Source organism: Garra rufa, chromosome 10 (assembly GCF_049309525.1).
Source record: "Garra rufa chromosome 10, GarRuf1.0, whole genome shotgun sequence".
NCBI lineage: Eukaryota > Metazoa > Chordata > Actinopteri > Cypriniformes > Cyprinidae > Garra > Garra rufa.
Genome location: NC_133370.1, coordinates 29,059,922 through 29,083,276, shown reverse-complemented (window position 1 = coordinate 29,083,276; position 23,355 = coordinate 29,059,922). Strand labels below are relative to the sequence as shown.

The 23,355-nt window shown below is 35.9% G+C and overlaps 1 protein-coding gene across 1 annotated transcript in view; it reads right to left on the bottom strand.

The window, feature by feature from the left end:
• Window positions 1–14,816: 14,816 nt before the first annotated feature.
• The window catches only part of ca8 (carbonic anhydrase VIII), an 18,335-nt gene continuing 9,796 nt past the window's right edge, over window positions 14,817–23,355 (bottom strand). Inside the window, exons 8-9 of the mRNA XM_073848960.1 lie at window positions 21,474–21,644; window positions 14,817–15,649 (exon numbers count right to left, since the gene is read on the bottom strand). Of these exons, the coding sequence (XP_073705061.1) occupies window positions 21,510–21,644 (135 nt within the window). The 3' untranslated portion in view covers window positions 14,817–15,649; window positions 21,474–21,509. The remainder of the gene's footprint in view (window positions 15,650–21,473; window positions 21,645–23,355) is intronic.

Here is a 23,355-nt window from a genome sequence, read left to right as displayed (position 1 = left end):
AACACAAAATAAGATATTTTTGATGAAATCCAAGAGCTTTCTGACACTGCAATGCATTATTAAAACTTCAATGCACACAGACTGAAGTAGTTTAAGTCTTTGATTCTTTTAATTGTGATGATTTGGCTCACATGTAACAAAAACCCACCAATCTCAACAAGTTAGAATATGGTGGCGTGCCAATCAGCTAATCAACTCAAAACACTTGCAAAGGTTTCCTGAGTCTTAAAATGGTATCTCAGTTTAGTTCACTAGACTACACAATCATAGGGAAGACTGCTGATCTGACAGTTGTCCAGAAGACAATCATTGACAGCCTTCACAAGGAGGGTAAGCCACAAACATTCATTGTCAAAGAAGCTGGTTGTTCACAGAGTGCTGTATCCAAGCATGTTAACAGAAAATTGAGTGGAAGGAAAAAGTGTGGAAGAAAAAGATGCACAACCAACCAAGAGAACCGCAGCCTTGGGAGGCTTGTCAAGCAAAATCGATTCAAGAATTTGGGTGAATGTCACAAGGAATGGACTGAGGCTGGGGTCAAGGCATCTAGAGCCACCACACACAGACGTGTCAAGGAATTTGGCTACAGTTGTCGTATTCCTCTTGTTAAGCCACTCCTGAACCACAGACAATGTCAGAGGCGTCTTACCTGGGCTAAGTAGAGTAAGAAATGGACTGTTGCCCAGTGATCCAAAGTCCTCTTTTCAGATGAGAGCAAGTTTTGTATTTCATTTGGAAACCAAGGTGCCAGAGTCTGGAGGAAGGATGGAGAAGTTCATAGCCCAAGTTGCTTGAAGTCCAGTGTTAAGTTTCCACAGTGTGTGATGATTTGAGGTGCAATGTTATCTGCTGGTGTTGGTCCACTGTTTTTTTGAAAACCAAAGTCACTGCACCCATTTACCAAGATATGTCAGAGCACTTCATGCTTCCTTCTGCTGACCAGCTTTTTAAAGATGCTGATTTCCTTTTCCAGCAGGATTTGGCACCTGTCCACACTGCCAAAAGCACAGAAAGTTGGTTAAATGACCATGGTGTTGGTGTGCCTGACTGGCCAGCAAACTCACCAGACCTGGACCTCATAGAGAATCTATGGGGTATTGTCAAGAGGAAAGTAGGAAACAAGAGACCAAAAAATGCAGATGAGTTGAAGGCCACTGTCAAAGAAACCTGGGCTTCTATACCACCTCAGCAGTGCCACAGACTGATCACCTCCATGCCACGGCAAAGTGAGGCAGTAATTAAAGCAAAAGGAGCCCCTACCAAGTATTGAGTACATATACAGTAAATGAACATACTTTTCAGAAGGCCAACAATTTACTAAAAATGTTTTTAAGAATACTTATGAAGTATTCCAATTTGTTAAGATGATGCAATTTGGTGGGGTTTTGTTAAATGTGAGCCAAATCATCAAAATTAAAAGAACCAAAGACTTAAAATACTTCAGTCTGTGTGCATTGAATTTATTTTATACACGAGTTTCACAATTTGAGTTGAATTACTGAAATAAATTAACTTTTCCACAACATTCTAATTTATTGAGGTGCACCTATACATATGATGAACTATAAGAGATTGTCGTTCTATGTCAGAATTCCGGCTCCTGCATCGCACGCATACGTTGTGGTACTCTTGTGAACATGGGACAAAGACTGACATGGAAGAGAAGAAATTGTTACACAAAAGTCATTATTTTTGTTTTCTTTGAGCACAAAAAATTCTAATGGCTTCATAAAATTAATGTTGAAGCACTGATGTTACATGACTACTTTAACAATGTCCTTACTATCTTTCTGGGCTTTGAACATGTTAGTTGCGTTGCTGTCTATGCAGGGTCAGAAAGCTCTCAGATTTAATAGAAAATCTCTTAATTTGTGTTCTGAAGATGAACAAAGGTCTCATGGGTTTGGAAAGAGTAATTAATGACAGAATTTTTATTTTGGGTGAACTATGCCTTTAAGAGCTACGGAGCTAGTGTGATTGTTTTGGGCACAGATTATCAGCGTCTTCCACTGCAGCATTTAGGTTTAGTACTCTGTTTTTTGTGTCTTGAGTCTTGGTGGTCTGACAGTGGACTCCTGATCAGAGGTTGTTATGAGCTAATCAGTGGGTTCAGTGATGCTTGGTCGGTTCCGGAAGCTCAGCTTCAGGAGAAAGGACACGTAGTTCAGGGACAGTGGAGAATCTTATACCACTCTAATAGTCCTTTGATTCTCCTGTCACAGCCCACTTGAGGGGCAACAGACCTAGTTTGCTCTGATGATCTCTTTCTGCTGGGTCATTGCCTCTGTTAGAGTACGGTTTGCAGTGACCCCCTTTTAGCAGGGTCCTGTCAGGACCCCATCATTTTGTAGCTCTATACGTTTAGACATTCGGGCTTGATTTTAAAATTTAATGTAATGCACGTCTAGAAACATGCATTATTCCTGAGTGATGTTTAATCAATGCACTTCTAAAACTGTTGAAAAATCAATATTGATTATCCTCTAGTTGTACTTAAATGACCACTCATTGAGTTTAATTATGCCTGACTCTCTCTCAAATGCTCTTCTTTAATGAGGGATGTTAACAAAGCGAAGAGGCCGTTGTGACTGCTATCTTGTATCATTTATCCGGAAAGGACTCTATGGGAATGTTAGTTAACATGAAGCCTGCGAACAAAACCTGAGCCTAAGTAAGTTTAGAGTGTGATGAAATTCCAAACTTGGGAGGCTCCATGGAGCAAATTCCATCGTTTCGAGTCTCTCCCTTTCACATTTCATCATCAACACTTGTGTCACATTCACCAATTGAATGGGACATTGTCCTCCCCTCAGAGCCCAGTCTCAATAACTGCCCATTTTCTGGGTCCCTGCCCTCACACAATCACGTATCAACTCCAATCTGTCCACATAATGCTCTGCTGCCTGCCTGGAATGGCTGCTAAAACCTAGTGCCACTCCATTTGCATCCACTGCTTCTGGCCAGGGTGCGATTCCCTGCGATAATAAACACCCCCTGTCGTGAAGGTGCAGGTTTGATGGATTTTGTCACCAAAAGACACTTGTATGCAGCATTTCAAATCAAGGAGCTTGTATGCCATGGTCTAACACTTGTTTTAAAAGATGCAGTGACCATAAAGCATGGTCTTTGAAGAGATACATTTTTATAAAGGATGTCAAATAATAAAATTCTATGGGACAAACATTGAAGAATTGTAATGTAGGACATCTAAATAATGTTTCTAACTGCACCAGATACGATTATACTCATCAAGTGTGCTGCCTTTATCTGAGCCCTGTTTGCAACTCAGCATAACATTAATATTCCTCTTAATGGCAGTTTTGTTTTCCACAGGCCCGACATTCTAGACAAGATTGTTAACATGACAAAGAGCCTTCTAAAGTAACTTTAGATTTAAAGATTGATAGTAGATTAGTGGAGATGTCAAGAAGAAAGAAATCTGATCTGCTATTTGCTTAAAAGGGTCTTATACTCCTTGTGGAAAAATGGTTTGTACTATACAATGGTCAGTTCTGGTCCTTGAATTTGATTGGCAGAGTGTGCTGATATTTAGTCCAGTTTATCAGTCTGTGCAATTTAGTAATTTTTTAAATTCTTTTTGTAAGCTACACTTTTACACCAGTAGATGGTGACAAGTTACTTAATGAAAGTCTTAAATAAAGAGTCTACCGCACTTTACCAATGAGGCCACAGTAGAGGATTTGTGAATGCCAGTAAAGTGACACAACTGATGCTGGTAAGTCAGGTGAATGGCAAATGTAGAAGTACGTTCTTATTTAAAATAAGTACCTAAGTACGAAAGTATGCGATTTTGGATGTAGCCATTGTTTAAGCATTCACAAGCAATTCATTCAAAACAGAAACAAGAGACTGTCATTATGAGAGTCATTTACACCCGATTTGTTCAAAACATTGATTCATTCAGGAATGAAACAAGTGTCTTTATGAGTGAATCACTGAATCATTCACTCAAATGATACATTCAGAAATACTGATTCATTCAGGAACGAAACAAATGACTGTTTCCATGAGTGAGTCATTGAATCATTAATTCAACCAATTCATTTAAACACCTTAATTTATTTTGAAGCAACAAAATAGGTTGCATACTTTTCTACTACATAGTAGGCAAAAAACAGTATAAAAAAGTATGTCCAAATTTACAGTGCTCATAAAAAAGTGCCTGGATGGCTTACTACTTCCAGCATACAATGGACACTTTACTATCCCATGAGGCCACAGTAGAGGATTTGTAAATAGCAGTAAAGTGACACAACTGATGCTGGTAAGTCAGGTGAATGGCAAATGTAGAAGTACGTTCTTATTTAAAATAAGTACCTACTGGAAAGTATGCGATTTTGGACGTAGCAATTGTTTAAGCATTCACAAGCAATTAATGCAAAACAGAAACAAGAGTATTTGTAAATAGCAGTAAAGTGATGCAACTGATGCTGATAAGTCACAAATTAATGACAACATGGCAAATGTAGTACGTCCAGATTACATTCATACTACACACATTTATACTATATAGAATTTTTTTAACAGTTACGAAGTAGGGGAGCGCAGGGCACAACCTAACGCTTTTTCACTCTTGCAGTTTGTGTAAATCCACATGGGATTCAGACTATTTTTTTATCCACATTAATTTCATATGTGTAGTACAAATATGTTGCTTTGTTTTAGAATTACAGTGTAAACATTTATTGTTATTTACCTCAAAAGCATGCTAGTGAACTGTGACAAAAAGCCTCGTATGTGGGGTACATTGTAACATGCGAGGGCCATGTTGTAACCATTTGACAGCCTAAAATGTTATCTGATCTAATAAAAAAAATATTCAAAACAGACTGAAATATTTTGTCTCCACACACAGCTCTTACAGAATATGAGACACATAAACGAGCCAATTCTTGAAATAATAATTTCTGAACATTGTCAGTCTTTATTCACCTGTTTCTTGTGGTTTCTCATTAAAACTCATAAAAGTAAATGGTGTAATTTACATCGATAATGTCATAGAATAGCATAGTAGTTTAATAATAGCGGGGCATATTGTAACACAGTGTTACAATGTTCCCCATCTGCAAAACTGGAATTTAAAAATTGGTTAGTGTCTTCTGCTAGTCATCGAAGCATTAAAACTATCTTAACTGATCAATTACAGATTGGAGATAGCAGATTAGTCTCATTTTAAATGAACACTAAAAACTGAGATGAAAAATTTACTTTAGCCAGAAATTTACTCTGGTAAAATAAATATTCAGCCATATCTTCAAAAGATTTTAGAATTTTGGCACACTTTTTTTCTATATAGTGTTGATATGGCAACTAGTAAATACTGTGAATTTGATTATGCTAGCATGTGTGGAAATATTTAAACCATGTGTGTTACAACTAACATTGTCTAAGCATTCACAACCAATTAATTCAATACAAAACAAAAAGACTGTCATTATGAGAGTCATTTACAGCCGATTTGTTCAAAATATTGATTCATTCAGGGAAGAAACAAGTGGCTTTATGAGTGAGTCATTGAATCATTCATTTAACTGTTGTGTTCAATAACACTGATTAATTCAGGAACGAATCAAGTGACTGCTTCCATAAGTAAGTCATTGAATCATTCATTTAACTCATGTGTTCAAAAACACCAATTCATTCAGGAACAAAACAAGTGACTGCTTTTGTGAGTGAATCACTGAATCATTCATTGAACTGATATGTTCAATAACACTGATTCATTCAGGAATGAATCAAGTGAATGCTTTCACAAGTGAATCATTGAATCATTCATTCAACTGATGTGTTCAATAACACTGATTCATTCAGGAATTAATCAAGTGGCTGCTTCCATAAGTGAATTATTGAATCATTCATTCAACTGATGTGTTCAATAACACCAATTCAGTCAGGAACAGAACAAGTGACTGCTTTCATGAGTGAGTCATTGAATCATTCACTCAAACTAAACATTCAAAAAGGCTGATTCATTCAGGAACTAAACACCCTCACAGCACTGTGTGTTGTTCAGAGACATGGGGATTACTCTGCTTTGACATTGTTTGGAATTATTTTCATCACAGAAAAAACATGAAGAAAGTCAATGAAGCTGGCAATATAGTGAAAGTAAAGATAGTAAAGTAATCAATATGAATGTTTTACTTATTAAACTATTGTGTAAAGCTGTAATGCTGAACCTCAGCACTCTTCCTTGTGTGATACTGCCTAAAATAGAAGCGTAATGAATCTCTGCGGAGATTCTCTTTCATATCTCAGTCCAAAACTGTCACTGATGTTCTTAACAGCCTAATTTGCAAACATATCTGATGGAGTCCGCAACTGTTACATTACAACAGCAAAATGTTGTCTGAAAACATAACACCACTTTGTTTTTGTTTTACCCCTGCTAGATTCTGACAATTGTGTAAACTGCCCACACAATCTAATTGCAGAGCAAACCGCAAAAAATGATTTGAATATTCTCAAACCGAATGTTGTTCTCTTTTGGAGCCTGTGGGCAGAATTACAAGGCCATGTTCTTGTGCACCCCCAGCCCTGTGTTGTCAAGCACACTCAATTCCATTTGGCAGTGAGTGATCAATATCTCCCTCTCTCTCTCTCCCCCCTCCCCCTCTCCTCTTCCATACTGCACATTTATATCTCCCTCATTGGCATAAAGATATGGACGTTATAGCAACCCACAGCTCATTGGTCAGAAATGGTAGTTATTTTTAGAGCAGCTTAATGGAACAATAGTCATTCCTCTCCCTTTCTCTCTCTCTCTCTCTCTCTCTCTCTCTCTCTCTCTCTCTCTCTCTCTCTCTCTCTCTCTCTCCGCACACGTTCTCTTTTTTGGGCACAAAGGTCATGGTGAAATGGATTAGATTTTGTTGTTAATTTATATCTGTTGTTATTATGTCCCTTTCAGAATCCCATTCCAGTAAAATGCTGATCTGCACCGCATATGAATTTTCCGCACAAAAACTATAGCCGTTTACATCTGATTTCTTTCTGTAGCCTACTTTCTCATTAGAACACCTTATCATTAAATTCTTTTTTCCATAATACTTCTCCATCTGAGTGTCTGTGGAGGTGTAGTAGCCTGGGGCTTTGGGGACCCTTGGGATTTACTACTCCATCCCAGGAATTTCTCTCTCTCTCTCTCTTTTGCTCGCTCCCCCCCTTTTTTAACTATGGTGCTTTTCTATTCACATGCAAGGAAAAAAAGAAACTAGTGATTTGATATCTGTGCTGAGGGAATGTAAAGAGACCCTCTGTCTCCATCGTGGCATACAGTATATTTTTGTTGCTAAAATGAGTAGTAATGCGGACGGGAAATGCACCAGCTTTACAAGGGCGTTGAGTTGTCCCTCAACCCATGAAGCAACCATCTGTTTGGGCTTTAAGCTCTTTTGTATTAAAGCTGTAATAGCAAAAGGTCATTCTGGGAATGACATCAATAAACTTGTGAATTAATGCAAAACAAAAGAGGGAAGCGATACCTCTGTACTCCGGGGTACATCTGGGTCCACCTAATCTTCTGCTATGGAAACAAATCAATTAGAGCCACCGCAATTACGTCTGATGTGAACAATGAAGAAGTGAATTTTACACAGACATCATGTTTAAGTGGAATCCATGTAGCATGTTGCACATCTTAAAAAGCTGAAATGCAAGAAATAAGTACACTTTTCCGGTTCAAAATCTGAAAGCTAAAACTTAATCAACCATGTCTGAAATGCAAGATCTAGTGCTTTTGGCAACAAAAACAACAAATAAACTATCCATGTGAATATTGGGAGGAGAATAATAGAAATGTCAAATGGAATAATCCTTTGTCACTGATATTTCCCCCCTGACCGTGAAAGGTCATGGCAGATCACTCAATTAGATGGCCCATGGCCTGAAACCTTTCTATCCAGCGTTCGTGTAGGAAAAACTGGCATACTCAGAGCTCCCCCTGCTGCTTCTTTAAAACAACTACAAGTGCACTATTATCCCCCTCTGGTGCCAATAATTGTCAAACTAGACCAGAGGGTATAAATCTTTCTGTATCTGAGAGATAATCTTGCTTTAAGACTGTTTAGACTGGTACATCACACTAATGACCACTTTTCACAGATTTTTCTGCAGCATGTAAAGAAAACAAACAACACAATTAGTAACTTTCTGTTTTTCAGCTCATTTTCATGCTCACTTTGCATCCACGCTGAAACAATTTTTCCAGGTTACACACTTCAGTCATTTCTGTTCCCGCATGGAAGCACAATGTTTGATCAAAACAGGTTTGGGCAGATTTGGGACAGTGACATTCAGGGAGAAAGGCACTGTCTGATCCCTGCTCTGTGTTCACAATCAGTCTGTTTACTTACAGGTATATGCTACATAAAAGAGATCTGGACTATTCATATGCGTGGTAACTGTACAGAAGCGTTTTGAGAATCTGTATGTTTATTTAAAGCACGTCTTTGTGAAGTGAGTGAGGGTTGAATAAGCATAGGGTTGGTCTATGAGGACAATGTGGAAAGTGTATGTGTGTGTGTGTGTGTGTGTGTGTGTGTGTGTGTGTTGTGCAGTTAGGGATGCACAACATATCAGTACCTGGGTTATTACAGTTTTTTAAAACTAAAAAACTTTGTTACTTGAAATAAAATAAAATAAAAACTAGTTTAAAATATTAATAAAAACTATGATACAATGATACAATAATACTAAAATAACTGGTCCATATCAGTTATAGGCTGATATTAGAGATTTTAAAAATGTGTTACGAGCTTCATATTTGGAACCCCTAACTTTCAAAGAGTTTACATGGATATTTCCCATATTTTTAGTTTGATGACTTTTACCATCATTTCTCATTAAAATCATTTTATACCTCTTAAAAGTAAAATGAATATCAATTTTGTGGGTTTACATGTGCTATCAATGCTCAGTATATCAGTATTATATTAGTTTTTGGCTGTTATTAGATTTTTAAAAAATGCATTGTTCAAGATTAAATATATAATTTTACATGCTCACTTTCCCATATTTTTACATTTAGACCACCTTTGTGGTTATTTCTCATTTAAATTGAATCCTTAAAAATACAAATAACTTAATGTTAATTAATCTTTAGCAAATCTCAAAATTGAAAATGAATATCAAATTTGTACTATACATTAATAATGTGATACCTAAATTCACTTACAGAATTTATAATGATTGATTTAAGTTGTTACTGTTTATTTAGACAAATACTGGTTGATTATTGTTGTTGTTATTATTATTATTAGTGGTACACATAATATGAAAATAGTTAACTTTGGAATTATAGCATGCATTTTGAATACTAATATGGTGTATTTATAATGCAATAGTTAAAAAAATAAACAAATAAAAAGTCTTAATGAAGAAAGTTTTATGTGAGGGTTCGGGGTCACTATCTCAAGTGTAAACACAATAGCAGGGAATGGACAGTCCTCAACATGATACAAAAACAAACGAATGTGAGTGTGTGAGTGTGTGTGTTTAACCATATTTTGGGGACAAATTAAACAAAGTGTGCAAAACCTGACAAACACTCAAAAAATCTCCCTTTGGGGACGTCTTTATTTGCATAAATAAATATAAAGTAGACAAAGTTTTTTTTTAAATTGTAAAAAATGCAGATAGCTAAGTAAACGTGTGTGTATGTGTGTGGTACAGTGATGTGTGTACCTACTTAACCATATTTTGGAGACAAATTTGTACCCAAAAGTGAGCAAAACTTGACAAAATCTCCAAAAACCTCCCTTTGGGGATGACCTCATTTGTAGAACTTGTATAAAAACCTAAACAAGTTTTTTTTTTTTTTTTTTTTTTTTAAATGCAGTTTTCTGTGAGGGTTAGGGGTACATTTAGATTAGACAATGTATAACTATCTGTATATGAAAACAATAGAAGTCTATGTAATGTCCGCATTTTGATAGATAAGTAAACCTAAGTGTGTGTGTACCTACTTTACCATATTTTGGGGACAAATTGAGCAAAACCTGACAAATCGCCAAAAATCTCCCTTTGGGAGCGTCCTCATTTGTAAACTCCTATAACTGGTAAAAATAAAGTAAACAAAGTTTTTTGAAATTGTAAAAATGCATATAGCTAAGTAAACATGAGTATTTGTGTGTGTGTGTGTGTGTGTGTGTGTGTGTGTGTGTGTGTGTGTGTGTGTGTGTGTGTGTGTGTGTGTGTGTGTGTGTGCCTACTTAACCATCTTTTGGGGACAAATTTGTAACCTAATGTGAGCTAAACCTTACAAAATCTCCAAAAACCTCCCTTTGGGGATGTCCTTATTTGTAAATCTGGCATAAAAATAAAGTAAACAACAACAACAAAAAATTTAATTGTAAAAATTCATAAAGTTTTCTGTGATAGGTAGAGGGGTAGGGGTAGGTTTTGGTTAGAAAACATGTAACTATCTCTATGTAAAAAAAAAAAATTATCTATATAATGTCACCATTTAGATAAGTAAACGTGTGTGTGTGTGTGTGTGTGTGTGTGTGTGTGTGTGTGTGTGTGTGTGTGTGTGTGTGTGCCTACTTAACCATATTTTAGGGACAAAATTGCACCCAAAAATGAGTAAAAACTGACAAAATCTCCAAAAATCTCCCTTTGGGGATGACATCATTTGTAAAACTGGCATAAAAATAAAGTAAACAAAGTTTTTTTATTGTAAAAATGCTGAAAGTTTTCTGTGAAGGTAAGAGTAGGGGTAGGTTTAGGTTAGAAAATGTATAACTGTCTGTATGTAAAAATAATAGAAGACTATGGTCATTTAGATAATTTAATTTAGCTAAGTAAACGTGTGTGTGTGTGTGTGTGTGTGTGTGTGTGTGTACCTGGTATTCATCACGTTGTGGGGACCAAATGTCCCCACAAGGATACCAGTAAATTTTGACCTTGTGGGGACATTTCTTAGGTCCCCATGAGGAAACAGGCTTATAAATCATGCACAATGAGTTTTTTTGAGGAAGTAAAAGTGTGCACAATCTCCTGTGAGGGCTAGGTTTAGGTGTAGGGTAGGTGTAGGGCCATAGAAAATACGGTTTGTACAGTATAAAAACCATTACGCCTATGGAATGTCCCCATAAAACATGTACACCCAACGTGTGTGTGTGTGTGTGTGTGTGTGTGTGTGTGTGTGTGTGTGTGTGTGTGTGTGTGTGTGTGTGTGTGTGTGTGTGTGTGTGTGTGTGTGTGTGTGTGTGTTGCTCATGTTGTTCCATTTTAGAGTGATAGGATTTGTGACTGATTGTTATAATCTGCCTGTTTCAGGCCCAAGGGAGAGCTATTAACATATTAACATCTGTATCTTGTTTATTTGTCATGCTATAATTTCCCTCTAATCAAGTCTTAATAACGACAAGAGGATTGAGGAATTAGCTGTCTGATGGGCATTGTGCGAATCTTCTTGCTGATTACTGGAGTGAAACACTTCATTTAGCGTGACACACTAGGTTGACTACCTCAAATTAACCATTCACCATGATGTCAGAGCATGACGACTTGCTCATCGAGTGTGTTTGAAGATGAAAGCCCCTCTCGTGCACTTTACCCACATCTTTAAATGAGAAGCCAACATAAATGTTCACATCCTCATTAAAGATGTGATGATTCTGCTCTCTGATGTGACACTACTATCAGCTTTCCATAATAGAGCGATTTTAATAAATAAATCTTTATACTGACCCCAGTGCTATCTTTGCGTCGTGAACTTCGCAATGCCTAATTGCGCTCATTTAATGAACAATTGGTGATACTTGTTTCTGTAGTTTCTTCCACAGACAGCTGAGGGCGCTATAGCGCCTTTCAATCGACACATTTTAAAAAAACAGACGTCTTCGGTTGCTAAAAGTAATTTTATATCAGCCATCTAAAAGTCATAAAGTGATATGTCAACTACACCACTAATATTGACAAAAAATACAGCCAGTTTGGTCCAAAGTCCATTTATATGTCTTTCATTTGCAGACCAACAGCAGGGACACCACATTGCAGCAACATGCAAAGAAATAAGAGTAGCCTATGTGACCTTAACAAAAACCGTAAAACCATAACACTGCAATATATACCATGATACTTAAAGATTATGTTATTCATGTGCTATGGTAACGTTACTTTGGATGTTACTATGGTATGTTTTTTTTCTACTGGTTTGCCTGCACACAATTACATGCCTTTTCAATGCAAACAAACAAGATTGTGACTTTTTAGTCATATACAGGTGTGGATCCTCTGTGTTCAGAAGGCAAACAACTTTAGTGCTTCAATATACTGTTTTAGAGGCTTTGAAGCTGCTGGGTGGAGCTGCATATTCTAGTTGCTAAGGAGATGTTAATCCTCGCGGACCAGTGGAATAGGTCATGCGATTACAATATAAAATCAGTAAGTTTGCTTAATGTCAACGCCCTAAATGATAGCACACTAACGTCATAATGGCAGATACACAAGCCATATTTTTTCTGTAGCATTTTGTGTAGAGTGAGGTATGATTTTGTTCATTTGACACAGAGGTGAAGTAATGTTTCCTTAAATGGAACCAAAGTGTCAGGGACAGGTGATTTTAAATAGACCACATTAGATGAAACATAAGTAGGCCTAATTGTATTGGTAAAGCCGAAATAATAATAATAATAATAATACTTAGGCTAAATGAAAATTAGAAATTGACAATTACTTAGGATGAAGTAGTAAAACTGAAACTAAAATGTCATTTTTTTTAATAAAATGAATAAAACACACTAAAAATGTAACTGAAAACCATAGGAGGAGCATTGCTAGGCCTGGTCCACACTTATGCTGCATGCAAACCAAACATGAAGTAAATATTCTCATTGCGTTATTGCTGTCGATTACGCGCAGAATGTTTTCCATGTCACTCACACAAATAAAATCATTGCACAATGCTTACATCTGACATTTTCTGATACAACCAGATGTGTAAAATTGAACGTGTCAGTAAGTTCTTCACTGACTGACTTGCACAACAACGCGTTATGCAAATTTTCTGCTCGAGCTGAACTTTTTAAACTTTTTAACTTTGCCCAATTTATACGATTTCACATCTATAATTTCGCTTTTGGTGTGCACACATTACAATACATTTTCATTTGAAAAAGCATATTTTTCTTTCCATTTTGACCTTCTGTCCACACTGAGACAGCTTTTTTGTGAAGGAAAACTGAGCATATTGAAACATGCTTTTAAAAACAATGATGCATGTTTAATCATGTGATGCATATTTTACCAATTAATATCTATTGTGTCTCTTGTGTGCTACTTTCACACTGTTGCTAAAGATATGTTACTTTGTACACTCTTCATATTACAGTCCTTCAGAAACATTATTCAAAATTGCTGTCCAGTGGCAAAACATAAAAGCAGTTGCGCTTTAGATCAAATACGCCTAAAACACTGCAAAAAATGATTGTCTTCCTTAGTATTTTTGTCTTGTTTTTTAGTATAAATATCTAGGAAGTCTTCAATCAGGATGCATTTACTTGACAAGTAAATGACTTAAGATATTATGTCTTGTTTGTCTTGTCTGGGGGAAAAAAAATACAAAATTTGTTAGTTTTTTCTTAAAACAAGCAAAAATATCTGCCAATGTGGTTATTTTCTGCCAATGTAGATATTTTTGCTTGTTTTAAGCAAAAACTAACAAAATGAGATGAGAATGAGAAACTTTTGGAAAACGCTATTGTGAACGGAGAACGTTTTGAAACAAAAATGCAGTTTTCAATTGTATCCGGATTAATGTAGATATAGCTGTATAGACGTTCCCTGGCCACTGGTCAGAAATTAACGAGTTCTTAGGAGAAAACTGGCACCAAATTGAACAAATGTGCCCCTGTACAATTAAACTAAATTTATCACGGATGTTGTGAATAAAGTGAAAATTAAATTAAAAGTGTTGATTGCGGCACTAAATTTACATCTGCATATGTGGCATCATATTTAATTTTTCATGTTTCACAGCCTTGAGAATTACAACCAATCACATGGTTCTGTTGAGTTTATGAATGCAATGGCCAATCAGAGGTGTAGGAGCCAAATGTAATTTTAACCACTAGATGGCGGTGTGGAATGGGAGGAGCTGGTTTGGTCATATGGCATTTAAACCCTCATGATTGTGTGTGAATGAGTGTGAATAGGTGGCTGGATCACATGATTCTTACCGTATAGTAAGATTCATTGAGTCACAAATCTGTGTGTCTTTTATTGTAAAACGCATTTCATTCATTAAAAGAGCTAAGCAAGAGACGGATTCTGAATGGACACTGATATTATTTCCAACATACGAGTAAAGAACATCTGATCACCTGTTCATAAGTGGATAGGACGCTGCTACAAGAGGCATTCTGATTAGTCATCACTGAAACACCATTGTTTTGTTCAGAGTGCGTGTTCGGTTCAGTGGTGTTGTTTATATTCAATGCTGACAATATGGCCAATTGATCACCCTCTGCCATAAAAATATAAAATGCATTAAAATGTACTTTATATGAAATACATATAAGTACAAGTATACAAATAAGTATGCTTACTTAATGACATAAGTACTGCTCACCAAATGAACAGTGAGAACGTACAGTGAGAATCTTATTGAAATGACTGTGCTTTCTATTGTAAATGTCAGGTTGTGCTTATATCTTACATGACAATCATTACGATGACAAGAGGGTTTGCAAGGTATGCATAAGCAGTTCTTTTCACCTGAACGTGGTTTCCCATGAGAACAGCGGAGTCTGTGGCTTTTCAGGTTTCACAAATAATATGACATACAGACACATCATGAATCATGTTTTATTTTTTGTGGGACTACAAAGAGATGTACAGCATTGCTTAAAATGTGTGTAAAGCAAGATAATGAAGGACCGATAGACTAGTTATCTTTTAAACTGCTGTAAACCACCTGCTAAGCCCTGAATCAGATGTGAGCGATACAGCTATCTACACACAGACTATCACAATAAATTCAAAACAAACATTAAAACCAGAATTTTGTTTCTGCAGTCCTTCATATTCTGTTAATTCATCATAGAGCAAGTAAAAAAATAATGCAACCATGAAACCAATCTTAGGAGCTTTAATCAGTTCATTCAACAGCATGAATTTATTTCAGTGCTAATGTTTAAAAGCATTCGACTAAACTGACTAAACTGATTCTGATCATGTCAAATTATGTATCAGAATATCAGAAATAATCAAACAGTGTAAAGGTCTGCCTACATTATGTGTCAGTCGTGTTTATATTACTGTGTAGTAGGATATTCCTATAAAGCCACATTTATAGGACTACACACATGCTACATACAGTTAAACTTCTTAATTGCAGTTTTCTAACAATATTCATCAAGCGTTAATATGCTCCTTCACTTTTCCTTAAACAAGCTTATCAACAGGCATTTCTTCATGCTCACCAGCTTCCTCTTGTCTACATGTAATCCAGTAAAATTGTGTTTTTAAATGAACAGTAAGAGCAGCTTTTGCGCACATCAGGGCCATACTCAGGACGGTTAGCTACAAAACAGTGCACAAGCAACTCTAGAGGAAGTGGTGAACTTTCACTTTAGCCAGGACATTGTAGAGCCTTCATCTCTAGATCTGGTCATTCTAATCTCTGAAAGAAAAAAAGAAAGGTTTAAATCTACATGCTACATGCATAGATATATAATGTTACAAAATATAACATTAAAAAGATGGATTTTCTAGACAAGTAAAAATCATTGTCTTGTTTTCAGAAAAAAACAAGTCAAAGTTAAGTGAGTTTTTGCTTAGAACAAGCAAAATAATAAGGCCAATGGGGTAAGCTAAAAAATCTTATTTCAAACAGAAAACAAGATCATTTTTCTTACCTCATTGGCAGATTATTTCGCTTGCTTCAAGCAAAAACGTACTTAATTTTGACTTGTTTTTTCTGAAAACAAGACAATGATTTTTACTTGTATAGAAAATCCTTCTTGATTCAAGCATTTTTAGATATTTTAGCTGGAAACAAGACAAAAATTTTAAGTAAGAAAAGCATTTTTTGCAGTGTACAACAATGGATGTCGCCCCTTTAAGAAAAGGGGGAAATCAATTTGGACTGTGCGTAAAGGTCATTGCAGGTGCTAGTTTAAGGGGTGCTTGGTGAGTTAAAGTTAGATAAATTTCTGACAATTTCATGTGTCACACTTCATTAGTGTCTGATAACTTGCAGGTCCGACATATTTTAAACAACATTTTGATGGATATAACATATTAAACAAATTTTGAACGCATAGCAGTACATTTTATTAAACCATTTTTTTACCCCCTCATTTGCGACCCCAATTGAAAAATGACCCAGAAGGAGGTTTCATAAACTTGGCAAATTAATTTTTAGAAGTTTGTAGGAACAGCAGTATTATGTTGCGTCAACCGAAATAAAGAGATATATTATGAAATAAATTTTGCCCTAGTCTGACTGAACAGTATAAGGTTGTTATTGGGAAAACTAATTCACTTAGATAAAACCACTTTATTACCTCAAAATGAGACTTAAAATGGCATGAAAACATGATCTGTGGGAGTTTTTAGTGAGTTTTAGTCAGCTTGGTGAAATTTAAAGTAAACCTCTGTGTCTGTGACCAATATTTACAGAGCTTTGATGACTGATGATCCGAGAAAAAAAAAAAAAAAAGTTAATAGTTAACTGTTAAAAGGAACAGCTACGTATGTTCACAAATAAAATATATTGTTTGAATTGTTACTGCTTTGTCTTACTGTTTTGGGATAAATGTAGAATGCATCAAAACTCTAACTTGATGAGATTCATATGTGGTTTTAAAAAACAGAATATTAATTACATTGTTAATGTAATAATATAAAATAGATTTTTTTTTTTCTGATAGTGTGAGTAATGTTTACACTGCAAAAAAAGGCTTGTCTTAGTATTTTTGTCTTGTTTCTAGTCAAAATATCTACAAATTCTTACATTAAGATGCATTTCCTAGATTAGCTAAATTAAATGAGGTATTTAGTCTTGTTTCCAGTGGGGAAAAACTAAATTAAGTGCAGTTTGATTAAAATAAGTAAAATGATCTGCCAGTGGGGTAAGTAAAATACTCTTGTTTTAAGAATATTTTACATACCCAACTGGCAGATAATTTTACATGTTTCCAGGGAGAAAAAATAAATTAAGTGCAATTTAAATTGAGTTAAAATTAGCTTAAAACAAGATTAAATACATTATGCCATTTTGCTTATCCAGTAAATGCATCTTAATTTAAGGATTTTTTTTTTTTTTTTTTTTTGCAGTGTATTTAACCACAAGAAAATGTGACAGGGACATGAATTTTGCACCACCACACAACTGAGATATATACATAAATAAGATAAACATATTTATATATCTAGATGCTAGAGACAGACAGATATAGTGTAGTGTGTGGGCGGCACAAAGTAAATTGGGATGTACCGAAAATGCGGCCAAGACGTCTGAACAGAAACTTTTACTTCAACAGATCTAAAAAGGTAAAATATGCATGATATGGTCCAGCTATTAACGTAAACATGGTCTGATTATGATGTCAAAAGCAGTAGGCTGCATATAACCTCCCACACAGGAACACAAAAAATCCATGCACAGGAAGACTGCACAAATACACAAACATTGTGCAGTCTATGCATGTAATGCATACATTCATAAATGCATCTGTACATTTGGCTAAAGTTTTAATCATAGTGAAACTACTGTGAAAGCCCCTGTTCATAAGCATAGAATTGATCCTAGAGGCATGACATGTAATATAAGTGTAATATACCAATTATGTTCAGAATGGGACTTTTGACTGTAAAAATGGGAAGAGAATAAGCATCTGTGGACCCCCAATTCTCATGCCGACCACACATTGCTGATTTGTGAGGCAGTCATGTGACCATTAGCTATCCATTACACCTGAACAATATCTCACTGTGCCTCCATCAGCTTGTCATGCATGTGCTCTCTGTTACTGAGCACAGAGGAAGTAGTGTGTTCATCCTATGTGTGTGTGTGTGTGTGTGTGTGGGTGTATGTGTGTGTGGGAGAGAGGGGAGAGAATTAAACACAGAGGTAAGGGCGATGGAAAATGTCTGTATGTGTGATATGTATGTGAGCCAAAAAAGCATGTAGCTGAAGAGGAACCAGTCTTAGCATTACTAATTCGCCTAGCAGTGCAGAGGAGACCTTTCAAATGCAATGAGCGAAGAGACTTGTATTTGCCAAATCTGTTCACTGGCATTAGTTTTACTGGTTAGTAGGCCTACTGATTCAGCTAATTTACATCCTGACTTTAGTCTGATTTACTGACAGTTCATGACCATGGTTTGAAGATGATTGCAACATACTTGACCTAGATGGGTATTTTTTATATAAAATGAAGGAAGTGGGAAATGATGTCTGTGTTTGAAAGGGTTTTGTTTATTGTGGTATTTACAGCTCATGGCTTGCATGAATCAAATCTGAAGTGAATAACATTATTTCATCATCATCTCAAACAAACGTAGAGAAAATGCTGTTCAAATAAATGCTGTTCTTCCGAACTTTTTATTTATAAAAGAAACCAGCTGTTTTCAACATAATAAAAACAATAAATGTTTGAGCAGTAAATTAGAATATTAAAATGATTTCTAAAGGATCATGTGACTGGAGTAGTGATGCTAAAATTTCATCTTTCAAATCAGGAATAAATTACATTTTTAAATATATTCAATTGAAATTACCATTATTTTAAATAGTAAAAATATATTTTTTAAAATTACTGTTTTTGCTGTACTTTGGAACAAATACAAATGAATCTCATAAATTAAAATGTAGTGTAAAAGTTCATTTATTTTATTAATTCAGTGCACACAGACTAAAGTAGTTTAAGTCTTTGGTTCTGTTAATTGTGATGATTTGGCTCACATTTAACAAAAACCCACCAATTCACTCAACAAATTAGAATATGGTGATATTCCAATCAGCTGATCAACTCAAAAGCCTGAGCCTTCAAAATGGTCTCTCAGTTTAGTTCACTAGACTACACAATCATGGGGAAGACTGTTGATCTGACAGTTGTCCAGAAGACAATCATTGACACCCTTCACAAGGAGGGTAAGCCACAAACATTCATTGCCAAAGAAGCGGGCTGTTCACAGAGTGCTGTATCCAAGCATGTTAACAGAAAGTTAAGTGGAAGGAAAAAGTGTGGAAGAAAAAGATGCACGACCAACCGAGAGAACCACAGCCTTGGGAGGCTTGTCAAGCAAAATCGATTCAAGTTTTTGGGTGAACTTCACAAGGAATGGACTGAGGCTGGGGTCAAGGAATCTAGAGCCACCACAAACAGAAGTGTCAAGGGATTTGGCTACAGTTGTTTTATTCCTCTTGTTAAGCCACTCCTGAACCACAGAGGGGTCTTACCTGGGCTAAGAAGAAGAAATGGACTGTTGCCCAGTGCTCCACAGCCCTCTTTTCAGATGAGAGCAAGTTATGTATTTCATTTGGAAACCAAGGTCCCAGAGTCTGGAGGAAGGATGGAGAAGCTCATAGCCCAAGTTGCCCACAGTCTATGATAATTTGGGGTGCAATGACATCTGCTGGTGTTGGTCCACTGTGTTTTTTGAAAACCAAAGTCACTGCACCAGTTTACCAAGAAATTTTAGAGCACTTCATGCTTCCTTCTGCTGACCAGCTTTTAAGAGATGCTGATTTCATTTTCCAGCCGGATTTGGAACCTGCCCACACTGCCAAATACACCAAAAGTTGGTTAAATGACCATGGTGTTGGTGTGCTTGACTGGCCAGCAAACTCACAAGACCAGACCTCCTTGTCAAGAGGAAAATGAGAAACAAGAGACCAAAAAATGCAGATGAGTTGAAGGCCACTGTCGAAGAAACCTGGGCTTCCATCCCACCTCAGCAGTGCCACAGACTGATCACCTCCATGCCACACCGAATTGAGGCAGTAATTAAAGCAAAAGGAGCCCCTACCAAGTATTGAGTAAATATACAGTAAATGAACATACTTTCCAGAAGGCCAACAATTCACTAAAAGTGTTTTTTTTTTTATTGGTCTTATGAAGTATTTGTTGAATTGGTGGTTTTTTGTTAAATGTGAGCCAAATCATCACAATTAAAAGAACCAAAGACTTAAACTACTTTAGTCTGTGTGCATTGAATTTAAGACACGAGTTTCAAAATTTGAGTTGAATTACTGAAATAAATTAACCTTTCCACAACATTCTAATTTACTGAGATGCACCTGTATATGCAGGCTTGCTGAGCAGAAGAGACTTCCTCAAAAAAACATTAAAAACTTTACTGTTCACATACTTTTGACTGGTAGTGTACATCATTAGCTTACTAATGGATTCTCTGCAGTGAATAGGTGCTATCAGAATGATAGTCAGCTGATAAAATCATTACAATAATAAACAAGTCATCCACACGACACATCTATCAATAAATGCCTTGTGAAGTGAAAAGCTGCATGTTTGTAAGAAACCAATTCAACATTAGGATGTTTTTTTAACTCTATACTGTTGCTTTTGGCTAAAATATAAGTCCTCCAGTCATCGCATCTAAATCAGTAGGGAAATATGCAAAGATCAAGCACCATTTATAGGCCAAAACAGTTCCAAATACGTCAGTGGATTTTGGTGTGGAAAGACAACAGGGGATAGGCTTTTGTTTCACAGGAGCAGAAGAATTATTATGGATTACAGGCTTGTTTCACTTCACAAGATGTTAATTGATTGACTGGATTATTGTGAGGCTTTTATCAGATGTTCAGGCCTGAGGGTGAGTACATTCTCAGCAAATTTTTATGTTGTGGTGAACTATTCAGTTTTTAACAGAAGTGTAGTATATAAACAGAATAGTGCTAAAGTAATACCTTAGCTTACTCTGGTTACATAATCAGACTCTTTTCGTAGCACTGCATCATCATGGCCTAAATTAGCTAGCTCAAAGTCTCATTTCAAAATGAGTAATGTGCAGGCAGACTCAGGTGTCCCCTTGAGAGCTCTAGAAATAGACAGATCTATCCACAATGCTGCAGCTAGTCCTAGATCAGAAGGAAGTGGGTTACTCTATTACTCTAACCCTTGCAGCACTCTACTGTGTAGTGATGCTAATACTGCTAGGAGAACTTGGCCTATTTCCATTAAGCCACTGCACACTAAGCAGGAGCTTTCGTACAGTTATTGGTCAGAATAATCCTCATATGGAGACGAATGTTCAGTTTTGTTTAATTCTGGAAGAACTAGCAGTTTTGCATTCGGAAAATCCAGGTGGGCTCTGAGACAATGAGACATTTAATCAGCTAATGTGAGGAGACTAATCTAACTCCTCCTTTGCAAAGAGCAGCCAAAGCCATACATAAGCCATTGCATTATGCTCAAATAAGGGTGCTCTGCTTGAATAAACAAAGAACAGAATGCAATCTCCTGAAAATTTACCCATGGCAGATTAAAATGGATCCTGCTGTGGGGGTTTTATTGGAAGGCTGCCCTGACCACCCTGTCGCTCAGGGGCTGGGTGGGTCTGAAGTTGTCCCCCAGCATCCCGTCATTGCCTTCTAGAAGCTCTGCTCCTTTGATATGAGACCTGAGACGACGAAACTCCTCAATCTGGGGCAGAGAAAAGTGATGAATGTTAGTTGAAAGAAAGCCAGCATTCACCTGTGCACTCCTTTGACCTTGTGTTTCTATACAGTTAGATATGAGCAGGGGCCAAAATCAACTCTTTCCACAGTGGGCATTGATAGGTGAATTCAGAAAATGACTGACTATAAATATTTTATACATTAACCTGTAATTTTGCATTAAATTTATTACAATATTTTTGTGCATATGACAAATTTAAAATGCAATCACTGTGGAACACATCAAAATATGACTTAAATAAATAAACAAATTTTTAACATTTTTTACTATAAATTATATAACTACTATACCCAACAGTATCCAGATACAGTGCACTTACATTATAAAATAGTGTGCTTGATTGTTATATCATATAAAAATGTAAACTACATTTTTCACCCAACAAATAGTAAAAGTATATTTAATATATTACAGCATAAATACAGTTGAGGTCAAAAGTGTACATACACCTATTTTAATAATTTTAATTAAATGTTAATTTTTTTTACCAAAATAAGAGGGATCATACAAAATGCATGTTACTTTTTATTTAGTACTGACCTGAATAAGATATTTCACATGAAAGAGGTTTACATAGTGCCCACAAGAGAAAATAGTAGTTACATTTCTAAAAAAAAAAAATGACCCTGTTCAAAAGTTTACATACGCTTGATTCTTAATACTGTGTTGTTACCTGAATGATTCACAACTGTTTTTTTTTTTTTTTTTTTTTTTTTGGTAATAGTTATTCATGAGTCCCTTGTTTGTTCTGAACAGTTAAACTGCCCGCTGTTCTTCAGAAAAATCCATCAAGTCTCACAAATTCTTTGGTTTTTCTGCATTTTTGTGTATTTGAACTCTTTCCAACAATGAAAGTATGATTCTGAGATCCATCTTTTCACAGTAAGGACAAGTTCCCTCAGTTGTCTTCAGTGTGAAAAGATGGATCTCGAAATATGAGGGATATGCAAATATTACAGAAGATTTAAACGCTCACTGATGCTTCAGAAAAAAAACAATGCATTAAGAGCTGGGGGTGAAAACTTTTGAATTTAAAGATCAGGATAAATTTACGAATTTTATCTTCTGGGAAACATGTAAATATAAGTATTTAGGCAAAATAAGAAAAATCTTCATTCTGTTCAAATGTTTTCACCCACGGCTCTTAGTGCAACATTTTTTTACTGGAGCATAATTGAACGTTTGAAACTTCTGTAATAGTTGCATATGAGTCCCTTAGTTGATGGATCTCAAAATCAGTCATTGTTGTGGAAAGGGTTGTGTTAAAAAAAAAAAAATTCTGAAGAACAGCGGGCAGTTTAACTGTCCGGACAAACAAGGGACTCATGAACAACTATCACTTAAAAAAATAAATAAATAAAAAACACACCTGTGGATCATTCAGGTAACAACACAGTAAGAATCAAGTGTATGTAAACTTTTGAATGGGGTTGTTTTTATAAATTCAACTATTATTTTCTCTTGTGGAATATATTTAAATGTCTTTTATGTGAAATATCTTATTCAGGTCAATACTAAATAAAAAATAACATGCATTTTATATGATCCCTCTTATTTTGGTAAAATAATTAACAATTTGCTGATTCTGCAAGGTGTATGTAAACTTATGACCTCAACTGTATATAGTACATCCTACTTTACCTGTATACATATAGGCACATAAAGCTATATATAC